This window comes from Atractosteus spatula, chromosome 17, assembly GCF_055471065.1.
Source record: "Atractosteus spatula isolate fAtrSpa1 chromosome 17, fAtrSpa1.hap1, whole genome shotgun sequence".
Classification (NCBI taxonomy): domain Eukaryota; kingdom Metazoa; phylum Chordata; class Actinopteri; order Semionotiformes; family Lepisosteidae; genus Atractosteus; species Atractosteus spatula.
The window spans coordinates 18,964,116-18,987,993 of NC_142722.1; the positions used below are offsets into that span (position 1 = coordinate 18,964,116).

A 23,878-nucleotide genomic window follows, 5' to 3' on the forward strand; every position below is an offset into this window, starting at 1 on the left:
TTTCCCTGCAGGCTTCTCGCTCTGGAACCAGTGTTATGACATCACTCCTGACCTACAGGGTTACTGTGGGAGAACGCGGAGAGCAGCTCATTTGCAGATAACTGCTACGGCTGAGCCGCTGTAGTAGAGTCTGTAAACATGTGAACCTCTTAACGTCCAGCAGTGAGGGTAATGCCGCTGTTAGCGGTTCTGAACTATCTCAGACCAGTGGGGCATTCCGGAGGTGTGGGTTTGTCACATCCAGCCAGTAGGGGGCATCTACAGTATCTGTGTAATGTGGTGATTTTGTGGCAAGCAGCTTCCATTCTCCAACAGACACACAAGTCCAGCAGTTCTGGTCATTTTAACTGTGGTGCTGCTGTATCCCAGGACGCGTGTCTCATCGCAGGCGGCAGTGCTTGTGTCCCTCGGGTCAGTGTACAGATGGATTGCTGCTGGAAAGGGAGCACTTCTCAAGTGAACAATAACATTACAGCTACCTGGAATATCCTGGATCCTGTAGGAAGTGGAGAAGCGGAGATCTTAAAGGCTGACCTCCGAAGGAAGAGGAGAAGGGAGGCAAGCAGCAGACTGATCGGAAAGATAGTGGACATCCGACAGCAGTTAAAAGTTTGAAGTCCGGAAGTGTTGGGATGGAGTCTTGACAAAGGAGGGCGGACTACAGGCTCCTAGCAGCTGTAAGGAGAGAAAAAGTGTTTCATAAACACTGCAATTTAAAAGATGTTTCATAAACTTCAGATATTAAGTGAGTTTCAGTTTCCTACCTTCTGCTCCTGGTTTTCCCTAGTGCTCTTCAAAATGACCAGGTCCCACAAAACCCAGAGAAAAGAGCATTTTCACTGGCTGTAAGGTGAAGATTTTAAAAGCAAGCTTATCTAATTGGTTTTACCAGTATAACTGAGTATTAGAGAAGCTTGGTAACTGTGAAGTGAAAACCTTGGTTTCCATAACAGTTTTTGATGGTCACTTACTGCATGTAGAATGTCTTTAAATCCTCTGACCCATGTTCTCTGAGCTGTCCACCAGGAACTAAGTGTCTTCAATGGGGATATTTGTGGAACAATGAGAAGAATATAAAATAGTATTTAAAGGTTTTTTTCCCACCTAATATCTCATAGTAGTATTGACAGATTCCTTCTGGAATATAGTCCAGCAAAGATTTGTTCCTGGTTTTGGTTTATAGAGTAGATAGAGTTTAAAATAAAAGGTTGACTTGAGTTAAACCGAAGTTAAAGCTGCCTGGTTTCCTGTTGTGCTGTCGTGAAGCAGACCAGGAGAGGGAGAGGGAGGGCAGAGCCGAGAGCTGAGGGGAGGGGCTGGCTCTGTGCATGTGTGAGCGAGCGTGTGAAAGAGTGAGTAATGTGTGTCCTGGCCGAGAGGGAGCTCTTCTGAGATCACTGAGCCTATGGGAACAGGCACACTGAGGTGGGTACCCACTTTTCTACTTACTACAGGAATTACAGGAATATAGTCTTGACTCCCTTGTCACAGGAGAGAGTCTCTAGACTCACTCGGAGTTTTATTACAGAAGATAATTTACTGAAACAATGGAGAGCTGGGAACACTTTTACAAGCTGGACACAAGTGTGTAAATAAAAGCGGTATGTGTGGGGTGATTTTAATTGATGCCCTTCATTTCTCAAAATGTGTGGTACAGGCTTATCAGGCTCAACAATCGAATAGAAATTGTTGTAATGTCTGTTCATCACCCGGATCTCACTTTTTTAATAAGTGACTATGAAAGCAATAAGCTGTTTGACCAAATATGCAGTTTTCATTATTATTCCTGTTGTGAAATTGCTTGAGGTTAGATGAAATATGTGGTTTCCTTTATGTACTGTCTGGTACCTGGCTTTCCTGGGGCTGTTAATTCTTGTAGTGATGTATACTGCTATACTTGGCTCAAACAGAATTTGCTTGTTTTGGTTGTTTTTTGGAGAATAGATTATCTGATAAGCTTTGGAAAAAGCTTTTAACTTCTTCACAAGTGGACTTATCGAAGTTTGTACTGAACTGAAACGGCAGGATTGGTTGCAGAATCCTATCTTTTTAAGGCACCACTGAACTATTCCTAAGTTATCTTAAGTTGCTATCTAGCTTCTAGTTTTTTTGTCTTTTTAATTTTTTTAGCTTCTTTAGTCTTTTGTGATCAGTAAAATCAGTTTTTAGGGAGCTGCTGTGCTTTATAAGTTCTTTTCCATAGCCATGCCATATTAAAAACGCAGCTTTCACAGGGAGACTGTATATGTGCAGCTCTTAAACTGACGCTTGCTGTAGCTTGTGCTTGTAATCTGAGGTGATTTGATTTAATTTTAAGTTAAATAATTTAGGCTAAGGCATGACATGCTACGTTACGTGTTTATGCCTTTCCATTTTGCTCCTAAGTGGGTGTGCATGCGACCCTCAATTTCTCAAGCATTCTAACCCTGTTCCAGTGGTCACAGTCAGGTTATAGAAATGGGTGTGCGCATGTTCATCAACTGTAATTAAAAAAACTTGTTATATATTTTGGGCAATTACAGTAGTCTTAACCGCTGTAGTGGTTTGGTGCAAATGACAGTTTACCTTTACTCAGTGGTGTGTCTTTGAGTTTGTTATTCTAATTGATATTTCATTGATTTGTCAATCACGGTATAATCTACCCATGAAACTGAGTGCAGCTTGGATTACCACGTGATGTGCAGGGTTACACCCTGAGATGCTCTGAAGGTTACTGCTGAGGAGGTTAGAGAGACTTCCGATGAGCTCTACACGTGATGCCAGTGGTGCTGGGCTTCATTTCTGCTCTGACAAGCATGTTGTACGAGTTAAAAAACAGTATTGAATATTGCAGGATTTACCATCTGTAATCCCTTAGCTGTAGGCCCAATAAATGGTGAGCTGTGAGCATTCTCTTTTAGTTTGCTTTTAGACTTTCCAAGTGGGTGGCATGGTGGTGCAGTGGTTAGCATTGCTGCCTCAGTGCTGGGGTCCTGGGTTCAGTTCTGGACCTGGGATGCTGTTTGTGTGGCGTTTGAATGCTCTCCACAGGTTTGTGTGTTTCCTCTGGGAGCATCGGTTTCCTCCCAAAGTCCACGGGCATACTGGTGGGTTAATGGGCTTCTGGGAAAATTGTCCCTGGTGTGAGTCTGTGTGTCCTGTGATGGACTGGCGTCCTGTCCATGGTGTGTGTGTCTGTGTCCTGCGATGGACTGGCATCCTGTCCAGGGTGTGTGTCTGTGTCCTGCGATGGACTGGCATCCTGTCCAGGGTGTGTGTCTGTGTCCTGCGATGGACTGGCGTCCTGTCCAGGGTGTGTGTGTCTGTGTCCTGCGATGGACTGGCGTCCTGTCCAGGGTGTGTGTGTCTGTGTCCTGCGATGGACTGGCGTCCTGTCCAGGGTGTGTGTGTCTGTGTCCTGCGATGGACTGGCGTCCTGTCCAGGGTGTGTGTGTCTGTGTCCTGCGATGGACTGGCGTCCTGTCCAGGGTGTGTGAGCGCGCGTGCGTGTGTCCTGCGATGGACTGGCGTCCTGTCCAGGGTGTGTGAGCGCGCGTGCGTGTGTCCTGCGCTTGCCAGAATAGGCTCTAGCTCCCTCGTGACCCGGAATTGGATAAAGTGGTTAGAAAATGGATGTATTATTACCGATATTAAGATTTTGAAAATTACATTGGAAGTATTTGGAACAGTAATCCAGGCGTGCAGCAATTATTCATTTAATTTGCGTAAGAGATTCATCTGGAATTGTGTGCTTTGTCGGTAAATTAATCTCGGGCTCTTGGGATGTGGAGATGAGAGGTAGCAGAGGGATGTGTTGCGTATTCCACCCTGATTAATCCTTATGGCAGGTACCGACAGTGTTCAGTCACAGCTTAGTAAGTGTAATAATAGTTTGAGCAATTCACAGCTCAGCCAGGTCTGCTCTACTGTTTGTCTAGACCTGCTCCCTCTTCTGTGGGACATTTTTCTCCTGTAGTTGATTCCCTCTTATGAGTTGCAGTTTTATCTGTTACATTTTATACTTTAAAAAGTGTTTTTTCTTTTAAATAGTGTTTTATAAGTAGATATTCACAGTGCTGGGTAAGATGATGTGTGTGTGCTTCATTCTCTTTCTTCTGACTTTTGCAAGACCAGAATTTGATAAAGCTTTGATCATTGTGCTCACAGTGAAAAGGCAAATCTGTGGAGTCAAATCTGAATGAGGACACAAGTAAATAGCCATAATGCGGATGTGTAGCAGGAGACAGTGGGTTTGGGCAGACTGCAAGGCTTTAGTCACTGTAGTAAATTCAGGGAGAGGGCCAGTTCTGTTCCCAGCTGTGTGTTGGGAACTTGGCTGCCATGGTCTTGATGATATTGATCTTGGCTGAATGCCCACATAAGCTCTTGAAAGAAGCCAGGGTATCGGCTTGAACAGCATGGCATGGTACAATGTTTCAAACTGCCACAACGCTTGGAGAAAGACCTCCTGTTTCAAATACACTGCCATGCAGTTTTCCCTTTCCACTGTTCACTCTGAAGAAACCCCCTGAGCTGCTTTTCAAGACTGTGGAGGATTTTAAATACTTCTTTGAGATCCTACCATAATTGTCTTTTCAAGGTTAAAAAGCTCTAGGTCCTTCAGCCTGTCAGTGTGGGACTTGTCTTAAAGCCCTGGGATGCACAGTATCTGCAATGTTGTAGTTCTCTAGATGGATTCCAGAGCAGCATTTTCTATAATGTATTGACCAGCATTGCACACAATTTAGTAAATGAGGACTTACTGGTGAATTATACAGTTTCAGCATACCACCCCCTGGAATTTAGTTTTAGAACTTTTAGCCATGCATCTGAATATTTAGTTAAAAGTGTAGAATTTAAATTAAGTTATGCACTTCAGTGGCATCAGTTTTGTGCGTCTGGGCACATTGTTAATTAACCCTCGAGACTCCACTGGTAATTTTCCTGGTGTTGCCCATTTGGTTCAAATTAAGAATGGGGGAAAAAATGTTTGTCTTAATTGTTAAACCAATGAGACAAAACATTTCCTGATTGTATTACAAGAGAAGGTTCTGTCTGCTTTGATACATAGTCCGCCAGCATGAATATATCTCTGATAGACCTTTTTATTTAACAAAAATGAAATCTAGAGCTTTGATAAAAACGTCACTTGTGTTCTACTTTAAACTTTATCAGTACCTTAAAGCCATATCAGATGGCTCCTATCCAACAGGAACTCGCTTTAATCCCATCAGAGGGCTCTGGGAGGGAGATTCGCTGTGTTTTGCTGCAGGACTGCCTGTATGGGAGTCTGCAGATAAGGCCCTACTGAGGGGAGTGGGAGACAGGAATTGAAAGAATGCATGGCTTCTGATTGCTGTTATCTGCTCATCTTTGATTTAATCAGCACAGCTGGCCGCTCGTTATTTCGTGTTCTGTTGAGTTTGGAAGATTAAAGAAGCTGGGAACTTGTTGACTGTGCATTTGGTGAGTGACCTGGCTGTACCTGTCAAAAAGTGACCTACTGACCACACCCCTTAAAAGGAAGGAGATACAAAAAAATACCCATCCGAGAGAAGAAATAGTTTTTAGATTGTATGGCCTTTAGTCTGTCAGTCCATAAGTGCTGGATACTTCCTGCTCTGTTTATTTTGAGTAAATTTGCACAGAAAATGTAAGTGATCGGTGGAATTTGTACAAAACCATGAAGTTCTTTAAACTTTAAATTGCTCTGCAATGGAAAGCTGGTTACCCAGCCTGCCCTTCGTGGATGACCAATACAAACTGCATCAGTAAATGAGAGACTGAAAGACAGTACGTGTTTTGCTTACTGTTCTTGCTTTAGCAACACTAACTCATCTGTAATGCCAGTTAAGCTCTGTTAATTTTTTTTAAATTTTAAGCTCTTTTGAGTTTTAATTTGCCTGCTGCCGTCAGTGCGAGGATGTGGCGCAGATTGAATGATGCCGTGAAGGTGTCGGTGTGTGACGTGTGCGCTGACTGTGCTGCCTGCAGGGGTGAAGTGTGACGGTCCAGACAGCTCCTCGGTGTGATGAGTTACAGGAGTCTGGAGCTTCTGAGAGAGGCTGGCGAGGAGCCAGTTCCTGAGGAAGTTGGAGTATGAGTCAGCCCTGCTGGGGTGCTGTCCCATGGTCCTCTGTGGGCGGGCCAGTGTTTGAAGGCTCAGCCACTGACCCTCTCCATATGGGACTGTCTGCCGCCCCAAACACTGGGGCGTTCCTGTTTGTTTAGCAGTTCTGTTCACGCACAGGAGACCAAACAGCTGTAATTATGCCTCATGCTGTGGGAAGACTGCCTGGGGCAGAACAGTCAACAGACCAGCTCTCCAAACTGGCGTGAGAGACGTTTAAATCATTTGAGGGTTTCTTATCTCTTGTACCGCAGGAGTAAGAGAACGGTGAAGTGTGACCTTGTCACCAGCTCTTGCAGACTTGAGGTGAACTGTACGTGAATCAGCTCTCAGCCTTCTTTCAGTCACTAGGAGGTTGTTCTCACGGCATCAATCACCATTGTTTTCTGAATCCACATTCTTTTGAAAGAGAGCAAGATTACCTCATGGGGTCTTTCCTGCACACCACAGGGGTTTGTCAGCTGTCTGTGCAGTGTGCACGTTGACAGGAGCTGCTGCTTGACTTGAGTTTTGACCATCTGCAATGCTGTACCACACGATCTGTAAATTGCAAGTGTCTGTTCATTGATTTAATAGAGAGGAAAAGGTAGAAAGTGGTTCCCTGTAAGCATCTTTCTGGATGTGGGAGGGGAATCTGATGACTGCATGCTGTGTGTGAAAGGGAAAGAATTTGCATGTCGCAGGTCCTCTGTGAATCCTTCAGCCGTCTCCCAGTAAAATTTCCATTCTGTTTGCCTGCCAGCTTTGCTGTCTGCCCTTGAACAGGCTCTGGCTGATTCTGATGTGCTTTAAATAAATGAGGATTCTGGAGGGGTTGGTCACATACTGTATGGCCATCTTTCTTCCACTTAGGTCTCTGTCTGCTTAAAGAAGGATCTTTAACCACTTAATCTTGTGAGGTTTGCAAAGATGCTAAACCTGGCTTAAGTACAGTCCATCTATGCTACTGATGATCTTGTATAGAATTTTACTGATTTTTCTGTGAGAGAACATTGAATTTTTAAATTAACTAAAAACAGTTTGCTAACCTACATGAATTATTTACTCTAATAAACTCTTAAACCTAATAATCTTGTGTTTATGGAAAGATTATGTATACCCAGAATAGTGTTCTACATATTACCTTCGATGCAATTGTTAGATGAGGATATTGTGCATTTTTTTTAATATTGTAAATGTATTGATATGCTATAAGAAAAAATGCTCTATTAGTTCTCAATGTTTTTATTTCACATATTTGCAGAAGCTCTGGAATGAAAGGCCTGGGATAGTTGGACAAAGCCACTGTTTGTGTTGATTACACTTCCAATCAGATAAAATGGCAGACGCTGTTATGGGCAGAGGTCACTGAGGTCACTCTTCTCGTGCATATTGCGCGAGTCCCCACTCTGTTCCCCAAATTCATTCGCCTGTATAATCGGTAGAACAGGCACAAAAAGGAGGATGCTGTTCGCCCCATCTAGCTCGTATGGTACTGATGGTCATATGGATGTGATCCTCGGATCAATTGGCTAGCAGCCTTCTTTTGAAGGAGCCCAGGGTACCGGGGTGGCTGAGTAGCTCGTTACTTCCTCCTATAGCAGCCCTTCGGAAAGGAGTGTGCTGAACTGCATTGTCATGACAACCCAGGGCACTGACCTGAATTGGTCTGAATTGTGCTGCTCAGGAAGGATAGACGTGCCTGACTGCCCATCAGCCAGGCTGAGTGTTTCTCTGAGTCCGCAGAACTCGCACTTCAGGCTTCTCTGGGTCTTCATTGTAGAAACCCTGCAAGGGTTGCAGTGGAACAAGCTCATACGCTGAGCAAGCGAAGTCTGTTCTTTTTAAATACATTCTTAATTCTTTAAAGGAAAGGGTTTTGTAGAACTGTGAAATTAAGTGTCATTTCCTTCATTTTCAGTCCGATTAATGATATGCAATACGTCTTTGCGGCATTCTGAACACTTCATGAAAAAGATGGATTGTTGTAGAAGACAGCCGGTGTTGAGATCCCTTGCTCTTGTTGTTTGCAGGACCCAGAGCAGGAAAGCTTGGAGGAGAGGCAGCGAATCAGAGCTCAGATCCGAGAGCTGCGCAGTCAGGATACCCAAAACCGAGAGCTGCAGATAGCAGGTAAGGACCTCTTCTCAGCATTTAGTGCTTTTAACAAGGATTACTTGAAGGGGGAGTCTGCATCTGAGCATTTCTGATAATTTCAGGTCATGCTTCTTTCATTGTAATAAATCAGGCAGCTGATCTAAATATCTAGCAGCCATATCACTCTGCAACTCACAACTGGCAACCCACTGAAGCTCAGCAGGTGTGAGCCTGGCCAGTACCTGGATGGGAGACTCCTGGGAAAAACTGAGGTTGCTGCTGGAAGAGGTGTTAGTGGGGTCAGCAGGGGGCGCTCACCCTGTGGCCCATGTGGGTCCTAATGCCCCAGTATAGTGACGGGGACACTATACTGTAAACAGGCACTGTCCTTCAGATGAGACGGAAAACCGAGGTCCTGACTCTCGGTGGTCATTAAAAATCCCAGGGCGTTTCTTGAAAAGAGAAGGGGTGTAACCCCGGTGTCCTGGCCAAATTTCCCATTGGCCCTTACCAATCATGGCCTCCTAATAATCCCCATCTATGAATTGGCTTCATCACTCTGCTCTCCTCCACACTGAGAGCTGGTGTGTGGGGAGCGTTTTGGCGCACTATGGCTGCATCATCCAGGTGGGGCTGCACATTGGTGGTGGGGAGTCCCCATTACCTGTAAAGCGCTTTGAGTGGAGTGTCCAGAAAAGCGCTATATAAGTGTAAGCAATTATTATTATTATCTATATATGTATACGGATACCTTTCACTGTATCCAAGGGGCCTGCAATGAGACAGCCACACTTTATCAACTGTTTTTTAACTTAACAAGGATTGTTGCTTTTGAAGTCAGTAATTTCTTAAAAGTAGATATAGATTGAAATTGAAAAATGAATAGTTTTAGCTGCTTCAGTTAAGGTCTGTGTGTTATGTAAATGGCAAATTTTGTAGACCTTACAGTCTGCACAGCTCTCACAAACGAGAAGCTCTCACACCTCTACAACTCTTTGCATAAAGGCACCTCTTGTTCTCGGTTTACGCTGCACCATGTAGTTACTGCCTGTGCCCTCCCATTTTGTTTCCTCTGTACGTTCTGAAGTGGTCTGTGGGGTTGTGAGGATTCTGAGTTCATTAGGAGATAATGGACTGTAATGCTGCTGTCTATAAAGGTGGCAGAGGTGGTAAAAGCAAGTTTTTAAAAGGCTTTAATGATGTTCAAGTAAAAATGTCAGTTCTATACTTTTCTCAGAAGGAAAACTGTCAAACAGCAGTTTGGGAAGGTGCGTCAGCTTCAATATTCATGGTCACGTCATTGGGTTGGACTGATGGGTTTGACTTTTATTTGTTTTGGATATTTCAATCATAACAGCACCAGCTCTGGGTCTTTACTGTCTGCAGTGTGGGCAGGACATCTCGTCCTTCTGTCAGGCAGTAAGTCCGCACCCAGATCTGGGCGTGAGCTTGTGACGTTCAGTCCAGAGGGAAGAGCCCGAGGAGGCCCTCAGACACCTGCTCCGGCCTCATCCCTTCACCCCAGACCTGGCTCGCTCCTGCATTGCTTAAATCTGTTCTCAAAGTGCCATAACTGCATCGGCCCAAATCCAGCTTCCGGCATGACACCCCGGAGCAGAGTGAGCGGGACAGGACGTGCTCCCCGTGGCTGGGGTGGCGTTAAGTGTGAGGAGTGAGAAGCGCTCTGGGCAGTGTGAGGTTCAGCAGGCACAGGATGGCTACCAGGATGCTCACTTGTATATAGACCTCCAAGCCAACATTGAGAGCTCTTGTGGCAAGACAGACACACGATCGCTTTAAAACTGGCCGTTTCTGCCTCGGAAGACTGTGTTCCGAAACGGTCCCAAAGTCCCGAGCATCTTTGACCGCTGCCCTGTCTGGCCCTTCTCTGCCCGTCTCCTGCTGGAGTGGACCATTTTACTCACGTGGTTAGTCCTCGCCCTTGCTTACGTTCGACTCATTTTCCACTCCAAAACCGGGGGGAGACGGGTTTGAATTGGCACCTAACTGCTCCTTTATTCCTGTGCCACAAGACTGCAGAGACTGTCTGCGTGTCCGTGTTGCATACACGTCAAAACTGTTTAAGATCTTTTAAGGCAACAAGTGAATCTGAAGTGCTTTTGATGGGCAGATTGTGCACTGATCTATGTGGCTTGAACAGGGAGACACGTGGGAGTGGTGAAACACTGGCTCGGCTCGCTGATGAATCAGATTTCCCTTCTGTCGCTGCATTTGTTAGTTTTGTTTCTCTTTAGTAGCCTGAATTATTGATGAACTGTTTTTAGTCTCCTGCATGGAAACCCAACAATAGGTAAGCCTGTGCCAGATAAGAAGCCAGGTTTACTTTAGCGAGGCCTTTTGTAGCGCCAGTTTATTCCCAGATAGACACACGCCAGCAGCCTTGCTTCTCTGAATTATTCAGACTCCCCGAAGGTGATTTTACAAGCACCTGTGATAAACATTTCAGCCTTAACACAGTAATTTGTATTTTTTTCCTGTTTGTCTTATTAAATGCTATCTTTAGTGTCCATTTGCTGCTTCTGCTTAGTTTGTGTTCTATATTTATTGAACATGTTTAATGATGCCAAAGCGGTGCAAATCTGTCTGGTTATGTACAGGCTGCTTTGAATGGGCTTGTGTACTGAAGCTACATAAAGTAGTTTATGCACACAGCACTTTCTGATTTTTGCCTACCGCTTAGTTTCATCGGGGCATCACAAAACCGCTGAGCCAGATGTTTGGATTTGTAGAGGCCAAGTGTCCTTTGGTGAGCAGAAGAGGACAGTGCAGTAGTAGTAGTGCATCCGTTTTCTTCAGCTCTTCCAGCCAGGACATGACCTGGGGAAAAGTATCAGTGTTAAACCAGCTTGAATTGAAAATGCTTTAGAGATTACCCCCATAATACCTTTAATGCAGAGTTATGCTAAGTTTTTTTTTAATTTTGTTTAGTGCTAATGTTCTGTGGCTAACGAGCAGTGATGGAGCTGTTTTATACGTTTTGTTTTGGTGCATTTAAAGGTTAAAACATTTCTATCCCTATTGTTCCAAATGTACTTCCCCGGCCATTCAATTCAGTGTGTTCCATTGCACCATGTCATTAATTTGTGCTAAAGCAGTCCATTCTCAGCACACAAGTGCTTGAATAATGACCAAAAATACATTATTCTCCTCTCTCCAGCACTTCCACCCTGCAATTTCTGACTGGCGGTTTAACAGGCCCAAATTAAATATTGCTGAATACGGGGAACAGGGAAGCTCTCTTGTTTGCTGCTCTGTTGCTTCGTGGGACTTGTGGGGAGAGCAGGAGGAGGGGATGTGAAAACCCGCAGGAATCCGGCGAGCGAGCTGGAAAGAGCTGGAGCAGTTTCACTGAACCGCAGTGTGGAGCAGGTTATAATTTAGAAAACTACCAGTTAGAAAAATGAGACGTGTGTGCAGTTTGAAATGGGCCCGTTGGAGATCTAACACGCGACTGCCTTGAAGTGTAGGCTGTACTCCTGCGTTGGCAGTGCTAGTAATTCATCCCTGTGGATCGATGCCCAAGCCCTCCGACACCTGTGCAGGTCCTTTCTGCTGGGTTTCCACTGTACGGACAGCTGTGCTTGGAAAGTCTGTGCACCTGGGAGTGATCTGTGTGCAGCTGTTGACAACACCATTTCTCCTGCAGCAGAGAAATCAAAAGCAAATTGCAAAACAATTAGGAGGTACTAAGTGTATCTAGTATCTAGTGCATGTTTTTTTCTTGGCAGAAAGATGCAGAACTAATATTCTGTTGTTGGTGAACTGCAATGCCCTTTTGCCCATTATGCAAATCGATTGCAGTGGAGTTCTCGGGACCTGATAAGCAAATGTTCCTGTGGTGGCTGAAGTCAGAATCGCCCCTGTGGAACTGCAGGTACCCACCTATAATGAGACCCCAATACAGCTGGCACTCAGGAAGCCCTGTTTCGCAGTTACGTTTGATCAGCAGTGATAGTTATATCTGCTAATACACATTCCAGTCGGAAAAGGTCGACCTCATTCGGAGGCTCATTCATGAGCAGCACGAAACCTCACCTCAGAAGCGCAGATTGAAGCACTGTGCACCTGCGTGGATCTTAACTCCTACCAGGACTGTGGCCAGCGGCCAGCGGTCAGCAGGAAGTGAGTGGCCTGCCAAGGGCACTTTTGAATGTATACAAAACAAGTGCTTCTGTGCTTTGTGTTAACAATGTTGGTTTCTATTTGTAGCTCTGCAGATGAGGCACAAGACCAAAACCTGTGAGCATGCAAATCTCTGCAAACAGTTTTAGTCCAGGCTAATGCAGGACAAAATCGTATTGTTACAAAGTATCATACAATATAAAAGAATACCCTATAATAGTATACTATAATATGCTAGCGTAATTCAGTAAAAAAAACACTAGCATTTTTCATAGAAAACTGCTACAAGTAGTTAACAAAGGCTTTGACGTGGTAAAACTAAAGCAAACCTGAAGAGGCTGCAGCCTCCAAGTACTGTCACCACAGACTTCTTTTTGTGCTTGTTGGCAGCGAACCCTGTATTTTAGTTTTCCAAGAGCTGTACTAGACAAATTCTATTCGTTTTGGAGGAGAATTCTGGAGCAGAAGGGTGTGTTTGAGGAGATGGACAAGGCATCTTTCATATTTAGACAAACTCCCTCTTGTAAGGGATCTGACATGACTTTGTTTGTGAAGCGATCTGTGTCGGGTTTCTGTACAGCCGCTGCTCTAGTGCTGAACTTCTCCCTCTCCCCCCTGGTCGGGGGGGAGTGAGCTGACGGGGAGGGGAGGAAGTGGGCAGTTGTTTGGAATGTGGTTTCCTGAAGAGAGGAATGTCAGGGGTGAGTTAGCTATGGGCGTCTGAGTTGTCTCCCCCCCACTTCACTTCCTGTGCCCGCTTACCACTTCCTGTCCCAGTGTTCACACTGGAAATAGATGCCACATCTGGCCCTGCATTGTCCGTACCTAGTTGTGATTCATTCTGCAGGAAATATGTTTGTCCTCCAGAGTTTTTTTCTTAGCTGATTCTGGCTCTCATGCTCTTATAGCTGTAGCATGATTATTCAAATACTGTTTGTAGGATAAAAATGGTAGAGTATAGTAAACCCTCTGTTTAACGGATTCTGCTTTAATCTAGGAGGATTTTGTGTGTAAAATCAGAAAAAAACAGACTTTTCCCCCATTAAAAAAACAGCAGCTAGTCCAGACGACAAACTTTTTTACATCTTTCTTACAACGTATCTTTAAACAGTTCTTAAAAACATGAATATCAATAGTGCCTAAAGGGGCAGGCATATTCCTTACGATGGGTGTTGGCGTTTCTTATGCTTTTGCAGAATTTTCAAAGACAATCATTTAAAAATGCATTAAAATGCCAACAGTATGTTAAAAAAGCTTTAGAAAATGCACAAATAAAATAAGGAAAAAGTAGTGTATTCCCCATAGGTTTTTATTTCAGGAATATCGTTGGTGCCCTATAGTGGAAGGACATTTGGTTATGATTGTTTCGTATGCTTTAGCAAATTTTTATACAATGTTTTTACTACACCTGAAATAAACAGCTTGTATTTCATGATAAAAAGGCCCAGGAACAATCGTCATTAACGGTTGATTGTAAGTCTTAAAAACTAAGACTAAAGATCTGGAAGCTTATGTAAAATATATACATTTATTTTTCTCGAATAATGTGTTTTGAACTAAAAAAAAATCTTATTTTTAATTTAACACATTTGCCATTTGCCTTCCTCTCATTAGTCCGTTAAACGAAGGGTTTACTGTAATAATTTTGCCCTTGGACTTCAATCACCTCAGATCTGGTAGTTGAACTTTTTTTGTGTTTCATTTTTACGGTCTCTTGCCATCTGAACGCCCCAACAACTTTTTTCCCCGTGTTCAAATCTTTCATGAAGATCAAATAATTTTGGCATTTACATGCTTAACCTAAAAACTATTAATTGTTTTTTAAACTCATTTCATTTTAATAGCCAGAAATGATCAGATGACCAGATTGGGATTGATTGGTGGGGTGGCTGTTCCCAGTATGACCAGTAACCCCAGCACGTAAGGGATCAAAAAATCAAACTGGATGGGCTTGATTGAATGGCCTCCCCTGGTTTGTTGCCTTCCTGGCGGTGTGTTATTAACATCTATCCCTCGGTCTCCTCCTGTTCGATAGCCAGCCCTCTTGACTGGTGGTTTCCATCACGGCCGTGAGAAGACCAGCACTTTTCTGGACTTGTACTTCCTACAGTTGTGACGGGGTGTTTTTTCCTCCTACAGGGAAGACGCCCAGAATGGTTTTAATCCTGGATCCTCTCAACAAAGAGGAGCCCTCTGGGCCGGTATCATCGCGGCAACGCCTGGACTCCGGAGCCTCGGAGCAGGGCCTGGGCCTGTCGTCACGCCAGCGGCTGGACTCCGGAGCCTCGGAGCTGGGCCTGGGCCTGTCGTCACGCCAGCGGCTGGACTCCGGAGCTTCGGAGAAGGGCCTGGGCCTGTCGTCACGCCAGCGGCTGGACTCCGGAGCTTCGGAGAAGGGCCTGGGCCTGTCGTCACGCCAGCGGCTGGACTCCGGAGCTTCGGAGAAGGGCCTAGGCCTGTCGTCACGCCAGCGGCTGGACTCCGGAGCTTCGGAGAAGGGCCTGGGCCTGTCGTCGCGCCAGCGGCTGGACTCCGGAACTTCGGAGAAGGGCCTGGGCCTGTCGTCGCGCCAGCGGCTGGACTCCGGAGCTTCGGAGAAGGGCCTGGGCCTGTCGTCGCGCCAGCGGCTGGACTCCGGAGCTTCGGAGAAGGGCCTGGGCCTGTCGTCGCGCCAGCGGCTGGACTCCGGAGCTTCGGAGAAGGGCCTGGGCCTGTCGTCGCGCCAGCGGCTGGACTCCGGAGCTTCGGAGAAGGGCCTGGGCCTGTCGTCGCGCCAGCGGCTGGACTCCGGAGCTTCGGAGAAGGGCCTGTCGTCGCGCCAGCGGCTGGACTCCGGAGCTTCGGAGAAGGGCCTGTCGTCCCGCCAGCGGCTGGACTCCGGAGCTTCGGAGAAGGGCCTGTCGTCCCGCCAGTGGCTGGACTCCGGAGCCTCGGAGCAGGGCCTGGGCCTGTCGTCCCGCCAGCGGCTGGACTCCGGAGCCTCGGAGCAGTGCCTGGACCTGTCGTCACGCCAGCGGCTGGACTCCGGAGCCTCGGAGCAGGGCCTGTCGTCACGCCAGCGGCTGGACTCCGGAGCCTCGGAGCAGGGCCTGGACCTGTCGTCACGCCAGCGGCTGGACTCCGGAGCCTCGGAGCAGGGCCTGGGCCTGTCGTCACGCCAGCGTCTCGACTCCGGAGCCTCGGAGCAGGGCCTGGGCCTGTTGTCACAGGGGGCGACCAGCTCCTCAAGCACCGACTCTGAGGTGGAGTGCGAGACCAGGACTGCAGAAGGGGCTGTTGTACAGGACTCCAGCGAAGAGAGTTTGACCACAGACAGAGAGGCAGTGGATGGGAACATCATGTCCAGGAGGGACCCTGGCTCCAGGAATGGCCAGTTAAATGGAGGAGAGAAAGCAAAGGAGAGCAGCAGTGAAAGACTGGTAAGTCTGCAGGCATGTCAATACCTACAGCTAACTGTGCAAGACTCTTGCTGTCTGAAACACAGCGTAGTTCTGTCTCCACAGAAGTGCAACATCTCTCAGCCACTGATTACGACAATATAAAACACTTATCTCATTTCTCAAGTTCTCACTTTGAATTTGGTTTTTTTTATCAATTAAAGAGACTTGAAATAGTGACACAGCAACCCTTATTTAGACTTCTGGGATTTGAGCTCCAAATGTTCATGACAGCCTGCTGTAGAACATGCTGCCTGATGCTGTGCAAGAACTCCGAGTTAAAGGACATTTTACATTCAGAGCTTGCATGTGTGTCCCCTGCGCATTTTCTCTCCACAATCGAGTCTGTAAAGAAAGTTCGCTTAGGCAGTCATCTCACAACAGAAAGGTGAGGAGTTTGGGTTGTTTGCAGAGAGAATTAAAGAGGACTACTTTTTTCTTCAGATGTATTTACAGTCTTCTTTGGAACTGATATGCTATTAAAAGCCCTGCTCCAAATGAAGGGAGTAGTCAGGAAGTACTCTTGAAGTGACTACAGCCCTGGAAAGAAAGTTAGTTCCTGCACAACTGCAGCTTCGGGTCCTGTCCATCGCATGCATTCTTCAGTCTGAGCACTAGAGGGGGCTCATTTTACTTTTGTCCCTAAATGTCACCAGCAACTCCTGCAAAATAAGTTAGCTGACTCTTAATAAACATCACATCGCCATAGAAACCCCAAAGCATAATACGCCTAATCTCTGTAACTCAGTCACAGAAATAAATGTGCTGTAGAGGCAAGTGTTTCCATGATGTGTTGAATACACTTGAAAAAATAGCCAGACAAAGCTGAAGAGCCAGGATTGAAGGAGGATCCTCCACTGTCTTCTTCTGGAACACAGGGGCTGTGGGGTTCTGGCTTAAATCAAGAGGGAGATTAGCTTTTCAAACAAGAAAAAAAACTGATAAACACAGCAAGAGATGGATGTACACTCTTCACCGTGTTTATGGAGTGTTTTCTCACTGGGATTGTGGTAACGGACACGGGCAGTTTTACAGTCCACGTTTGGTTCTGTGTGGAACGAATGCCGATATCCCGTAACGCCCCTCACTCCATGACATCACTGTGAAGAGCTGACTGTAGAGAATGTGTTTACATTTTCAGCGCAGGGTGACCTAAAGCCAGAGGGGAAAAAAACAGCGTTAAAAGAAAAGGACGCACGGTTCTCTGTACATGTACACCGTTTAGAATAACATCACCATCGGTAATTCCAGATGTATGGAGCACACAGGAGCAATATATTGTGCTTTGAGTTTCCGAGCAAACACCTTGTCCAGCTTTTGTTGGTTCTGGTTGAATTTGTACACCCAAGCCTTAGTATTCCTTAGTTACGAAACAGAATACGATTCAGATTCAAAAGGTCTTGGTTTTTTCACCTCACATTGTCACAGTTTTTTGCATAAACGCATGAAAAGTGTTAGAATAGAATGTGGCTTTGAACTCCAGCCAAGCCAAACACAGGGGGGCCTGCAGCTGTGGCCTGCAGCTCCATCCTTCTTGGGGTGATCTTGGGATCTTCACGTTTTTCTTTGGGCTCTACATTCGTTCTCCGCCTCCCTGTCAACAAGAATATCTGGCTTGATTAAGATTAAAAGAAAAAAATCAGTTTTAGAACATTAAGAAGTTGGGGAAAAACTGAACTTTTGTAGTGTGATAAAAGATCTTCTTCTAACAGAAACTCTGCCTTGAGAAGCAGCGAAAGTGCTGAAAATCAGAAACTGCTCTGTAATTTAAAGCTTTCAATAAGTAACAACATAGATAAAATGCAACCACAGTTATTTAAAATATATTTATATTGGTGATTTTATGCTTTGTTGTCGCGTGGTTTATAGAGGAGTGATGTGGCAGAGTTTATTAATTGTGCGAGTCTGGGTGGGAGGCTCAGTGGAGTTGAGCTGAGATGACTCCTGTCTTTCCTCTCCACAGCGCCCCGGGAGCTCGGACCCCTCGCCGGCACAGCGGCGCACCGCCCAGGACTCGGGTAAGAATCGCTGCGGGCGAGCAGTCGAGCGCTGTACAGTGAGCAGCTGTGTGGGAGCGAGTGGACTGGGTAGTGGTCACTGTCCTGCTGCAGAGGTTTGGGGGCTGTCTCTTCCACAGCGCTGATTGCTTTTCCAGTTATTTCTGTCTCTGCTCGGAGCAAAAACGAGACCTTATAGGGGCAGGAGCCTGCGCGCTTGCCCGATTTCCGTGAGGATGGATCTACAGACGTCCTCTGTGCTGTCTGCCTTCCTCCGTCTCCCAGGAGAGGTTAGAAACACGAGACAGTCCCTCAGAACCGATGTACATTTTTTGCCTCCTTAAGGCAGAGAGGCCTCTGCACACCTTTTCCCTCCTCCCCTGTGTGCCTCCGTGGGCTGTCCTGAGCTCTCAGGCTCAGTGTTCTCACCCGCCCGTGTGTGAGGAGAGCTCTTCTGGCACAGTAACTTAAAGTAAGCACTGGTTAGGACCATACACGCACTGTTCCCTCTGGAGCGGTGTGTGAGGTTACCTCGCAGCTCCGCACTCTTCTAGAAAACTGGGAGCAACGTATTCCTGTGGTCTTATTTAACTGACTTTGGATCATGCCCCTCACGCCATGCTCTTCATGGGATTTTCTGTTGAAGAAATAAGCCCTTGTTGATTTTTTTAAGAAAGGTTACACAATGCCCTGTGTGACTTAGATTAGCTTTATGATGGATTTGTATCGGTGTGTAAGCGTGGTCTTGGCAGCTCTGGAGAGGAAGTGTCTTGGCCGGTGTAGTGAGCACAGGGCTCTGGAGGCTCCTCTGGGATAGGATGGGTGGCCTTAAACTGAAAGAAATTCATTCATGTCAATCAAATACTAAAATACCATCTGGTAATTCTTATTGGAAATTAAGCTAACTGACGAATCAAATGAGTTACACTGATTTCCCCCTATCCAAACGGTGACAGGAAGAGTGATCAGCTGATCTTTGTTACACGTTTGCTGCTCTCGGTTCTGAAGCTGCAAGGTCTAGCACATTTGTTGTTTAGGGCAACTTTAAAATCCTGTCCGTTATTTCCACTGCGTCCCTGTGGTGTATGGCCATCTGTCACCTAACTTTGGTGTTTTGACACATCGGCACACCAGAAACAGGACTCGACAGCCCTACCATGCTTGAGAACTGTAGGTGGACTGTAGCCCCACAGTCTCTTAGCGAGGAAGCCACACTTAAACGATATTATCACGCGCTCACGATCTCGCTGACATCACTGCACAGACTGTCAGATGTGCAAAACTTTAACTTTAATGCAGTTCTCAGATCTGGAATGAAATTAATCATAAGATGCAGAAACTTTGCCATTGTAGTTAAAAGAGCTTTAAAAAGTAGAGCACAACAACAGCATTGTTTACTGGAGAGTAAATGTCAGTATGTCCTTGCCGAAGCTTTTAGTTTTGCAGGATTTGCTAATGAACTACATTTCAGTAAGTGAAATGTAAAAGAAGCAGCCAGTAGTAATGAAAAGCATTCCCATAAGGCATACAGCAAATGTGAAATTATGGGGAGACGCATGATGGCTCTTTTAGTGTAAAATAATTTCAGCTCTGAGTAAAAACAGTTCTCTGTAGAATAATAAATTTCAAAATGAAGTGACCTATGACATAGATCTTTCTCTCCATCTCAGTTTTTCTTAGTAGTGCAGTGGCTACACAGTGCCGTGTTGTGTATTTACTCCACCCTTGTGCAGTGTTGAGATCTGGTGTGGAGTTAATAGTAGCACACAGAAGAGTTGTAGGCACTGGTTGTTATGAGCTTTAAAAGAAAAATGTATGCATGTCCTTTGACCTTAAAAGGAACTGCTTTAATGTTCCTTTGCAACATAGCAGTAAAGTATCTGTAAAACAAATGTTTATCTTAAAATGCTTGAGATGACTTGATGTTAAATTAAAGGCGAGTTTTTTTTCTTAACGCAAATGTAATGGGAGGAAATCAGTGGAAAAGAAGGTTTTTTTAGTCGGGTCAGAGGGGGAAGGAAAATCCAGGAAAAGCTTAACAGAACATCAGAGCTAGACAAGAGTAAATAGTCACATCTGGACTATGAAAAAGCATAGAAAACAAGTTGCTCGCTGTGCGAGCCGGGGGTGGGAGAGCAGAGCAGGAGCAGGAGTGGGCGAGGGCTGCTGGGGGGCTGGTTCGAGCTGAAGCTGAGCGGTGTCTCTGCCCTGTCGCAGCAGCAGAGCGCACTGCCGGGAGGAAGGAGCCTGCCTCTGCCTTCAGCAGGTCCAGCTCGGTGCGCGACCGGGTGAAGAGGTTCACCGAGCCGGAGGCCAGCCTCTCGGGGCAGAAGAGGGCAGCTGTCCGCAATGGGGCCGTGCCAGGCTATCGCGTGCAAACGCCGGTGTCGAAGGTGACCAGCCTCTTTGAAGACCACTGCCTCCGCAAGCCCTCCAGGGTGGAGAGGGAACCCAGAGGAAGGGAGAGGAATGGGAGAAACGCGTCGGGTCCTACCTCTTCCCAGGAGAAAGCCGGGCGCTCCGGTGCGAGCTCTGCGTCCTCCTGCGGGAGCTCCGCTGCTCTGTCCCGAAGCGGGGCTGGGAGACGGCGGGGGCTGCCAGCTGACGCGCCGGGTCCTGGAGCGCCCTCCCCCTCGGAGCTCGAGAGCAGCCAATCCCAGGCCTCCGAGGTCACGTCATCGAGGGATGAAAAGCTGAGACCCGGCTCGGCCAGCTCAGACCAGCACAGCACCCCGAGGGCGGCACCTGAGAGTCCCACCCCCAGCGCTCCTGCCCCCTGCCAGGCACAGGACCCCGACATGAAGACCCTGCTCACCATCGAGATCAAGAACGGGCACCCCTCAGGCTCCGGCAGCGGCGCCCGGGTGACGAGGAGCCCCATGGGCCAGCGGGCAGGTAGGCGACTGTCACACCGGGGTGCAGAGCCGGGTCCCGAGTGGCTCATCTGTTTGTAAAACCTCTTCTGGATTGCTTAGGAAACTGTCTTGCTTCTCTGTTAGATGGTGATCCTTCATCACATTCTCACGCACAAAGGTAAACAAGCTGAAATGTTTATTTTATGAAGGATTTTTTAAAAAAGTATGAACCAGACCAGTTCATTCCCAAAAAGCCTCTGGAAAATATTCCTCACTACTTTCTTAAACAGATTTCACATAAAATGAACTATTGCTTATTTATTATTCTTTTAGTATTGGAGTCCTATTAGAGTAAGTTAGTGAGAGGTGTCACCTCACCCTGGTTTTACATGGAATGTGCAGGTTCCATCAGCACAATAATGTTCACTATGAATTATGAGCTGTAGAGTAAACAGGTTGCTGTTATGCCAACAGGTTCCTGCATAGCTATGCAAAGTTTGGAATGTATAATTTCTGTGATTGTGATTGAGTGGCATGTACAGTACATGGTTTTTAATATTGTCCCCTGCATAGCCTTGATTTGGAAAGCTGTGCCACCTTGGTTAGTATTGGTGATCACATATATCACGTGCGAGTAGTGAAATATGCAGAAGACTGAGTAAAATAATACCTCCTGTCACATAAGTATTGCATTAATGTATTCATTGACATGTGAATAAGTGCTTTTAAAGATGTTTTCTACAGACATCAGTAAGTGGATTAACCCAAATATGTTCAGCGCGTGTGTATTCAGTGCTTTTTAAAATGTCACCTTCACACCAGCGGGAGGGTCCTGGTGAGCAGAGCCCTTGAAGTCTTGCCTAAAAGTGGAGCCTCTACATGTCGTATCCTGAAACACTTTCATGTCTCCTGTGTTGGCTTGTAAGGGCTGCATTTTTTCTCCTGAATGGAAAAAAAACGCTTGGAAACTAATTCCCTGGGTAAAAAAACACAATATTCCTGTTATGCTTTTTTTCTTAAACATAAAGCACAACATGATGAACCATAGTAAGAATATCTGAATGGCCTGACTTTCCTCCTTCCTCGGGGAAAGAACACTTTTTTACAACATTATTATATTATAACAGTGAGTGTTGTAATAGAAAGCAAAGTTCTGAACGGATATCTTGGCAGGGTTTGCTTTATAAATTGCTGTCTTAGTGTTTTGCTGGTCCTGAAGAGCAGAGGTGTGTGCAGATGTGTGTTTCGTGAAGGGGGTTAGAGGAAAGAGTAGTAATTGAGGCGAGCCGATGAGCTCCTGTGGCAGAGCTGTGTCCCAGAGGTTCCACCTCCTGTTCCCAGCACACGGTGGGCCGGCGTTCAGAGCCCAGAAGAGCGGAGTCGGTCGTGTTTCTGGGGAACTGTAAACTGCGCCCGTGGGCGGCGAATGCCACGGCTCCGCACCAGCGCAGCGAGGAATGCGCGGAGACCGAAGGAGCACAAGCAGGCGCTTATTCCAGGAGTCAGCGGGCTTCATTAAAAGTCAAAGAACATCCAAACTGTAAACAGCTGGGAGGAGTCGGATTGTGAAGACAATGAGGTGGCGGCCGGGGGAGCGCGCTTCAGCACAATGGGCTGCTTTCTGCTTCTCCTGTTTGAGAAGCGACCGAATTCTTTCCCACTTACAAAATCGGCTTGAAGGGCTTCTTAGTTGTAATTAATGTAGCAAAAGAGTGTTCCAGAGCGTTTTTGCAAAGGGAGCGACATGTTTCGGAGGAATGGCTGCATGTAGGACCTGTGTTGGCGTGAGCTCTGTGGCACCACGTCCCACTCCTCTGCAGTGCAGCGAGAGGGGTCCTCTGTCTCCAGAGCAGGTGAGAATGTGACCGCCGGGCAGGGGCTGGGTCCTCCAGCCTCATCTGTTGAGCTTGTGCAGTAGTGACGGGGGCTTGTCGGACGCAAGATTCCTTCAGACCCAAGGCCTCCCATCAGCTGTCTCTTGGTCCATCAGCTCTTGTTCTGCGTGCCGTTGATTGCAGGTGTGTTCTGGTGCTGATGGCGCTCTGAATCCTAGCGTATGACACTCTAGTTATCACGTCCTTTGACAATACACAATAAATTCCTTGCTGTTCCAAAAGCTGTCTCTGTAAGATTCTGTATAGACCATGTGTCTTCTGTTAATCCACTGCCAGTTGATGCCTGTTAATTGTTTTTGCTTGTTTAGATATTGACCTGTGTCTGTTCTGTTTGGTTTCAGAAGTACCCTACTTCACTTGGCTTCAGCTTCAGCTCCCAGAACGTTATGCAGGCTCCACAACTTGTATAAGAGCTTGTTCCCTTGTTTTTCACTTGCCTGTCTCGTTCCTTTCTCTCCAGAGTGGGTACATGTATTCAGTGTTTACCGATAGTCATTACTGATAGTATTCTGGATGCCTCTATAACAGTTTGGTGTGCCGACTCTCCAAAGGCGAACTGCAGTGTGCTCGCTCTGTGGAGAGGAGGGGGTCATTGGCTGTCATCTCTCCTCCACTGCTAATCTGTACAATTCCAGAGCAAAGAAGCAGGCAGGAAAGACACTGCCGGAAACACCTGGTATCTGAACAGCGTCTTTCCTAGGGACGTCTTTTTGCTTGACCAGAATTCTTAGTTAGAAGTGCACTGCCTTAATGATGTCTGTTGTCTTGTTTGCGTTCTGGTATACAGGATGTTAAATGATTTTGCAGCACTAAGTACCCCAGAGTAATTTCCTTAAAGGTGATTCTGGTTTTACACTTGGGAAGCTCAACAGCGCCTGGCTGGAAAGGGAGCTGAGCGTCTCTCACTGACATCACTACAGTACTCGCATGCAGGCAGGCGGCACGTTGCTTGAACTCCAGCTCTTCTCGGGTGGCGGTCAGCTTGTGATGTGACCAGAGCCTGGAATGGCCCCAGGTCATGGAGATACCCGTCTCTTCTGGTTTTCATTCTAACTGAACTCTTAATCGTTTGAGGAAGTTGATTTATTAGATCAGTTGTAGCTGAAATTGCATGGGGTTAATAATTAGAATCAACTCTCAAGCTGTTTCATATCAACAAATGTTTCATACCTGCCTTTCTTACTGTGTGTGGAATGTGAGTAATTGGCCATCTACAGAACAATCACTTCTGGAGCAGTATGTGTAATTCCCACCTGTGTCTGCACACCCATATTTGGCTGCTAATGAAGAGTTGTTTGGCAGAAGAAAGGTAACAAATTTAATAAGGAGGTTTGAGAAGAACGTGGCTTGAGTTCTGTTTGCAAAA

At 46.3% G+C, this 23,878-nt stretch overlaps 1 protein-coding gene across 5 annotated transcripts in view; it reads left to right on the forward strand.

Annotated features, from left to right (window-relative positions):
• The window catches only part of smtnb (smoothelin b), an 87,487-nt gene that overhangs the window by 31,559 nt on the left and 32,050 nt on the right, over positions 1 to 23,878 (forward strand). For 4 of the 5 annotated variants that reach the window (XM_088936098.1, XM_088936100.1, XM_088936099.1 and 1 more), the window contains exons 6-9: positions 8,122 to 8,221; positions 14,468 to 15,747; positions 17,729 to 17,783; positions 19,980 to 20,657. In XM_088936098.1, coding sequence (XP_088792224.1) covers positions 8,122 to 8,221; positions 14,468 to 15,747; positions 17,729 to 17,783; positions 19,980 to 20,657 — 2,113 coding nt within the window. The remainder of the gene's footprint in view (positions 1 to 8,121; positions 8,222 to 14,467; positions 15,748 to 17,728; positions 17,784 to 19,979; positions 20,658 to 23,878) is intronic. The other variant, XM_088936097.1, reaches the window with a different exon arrangement.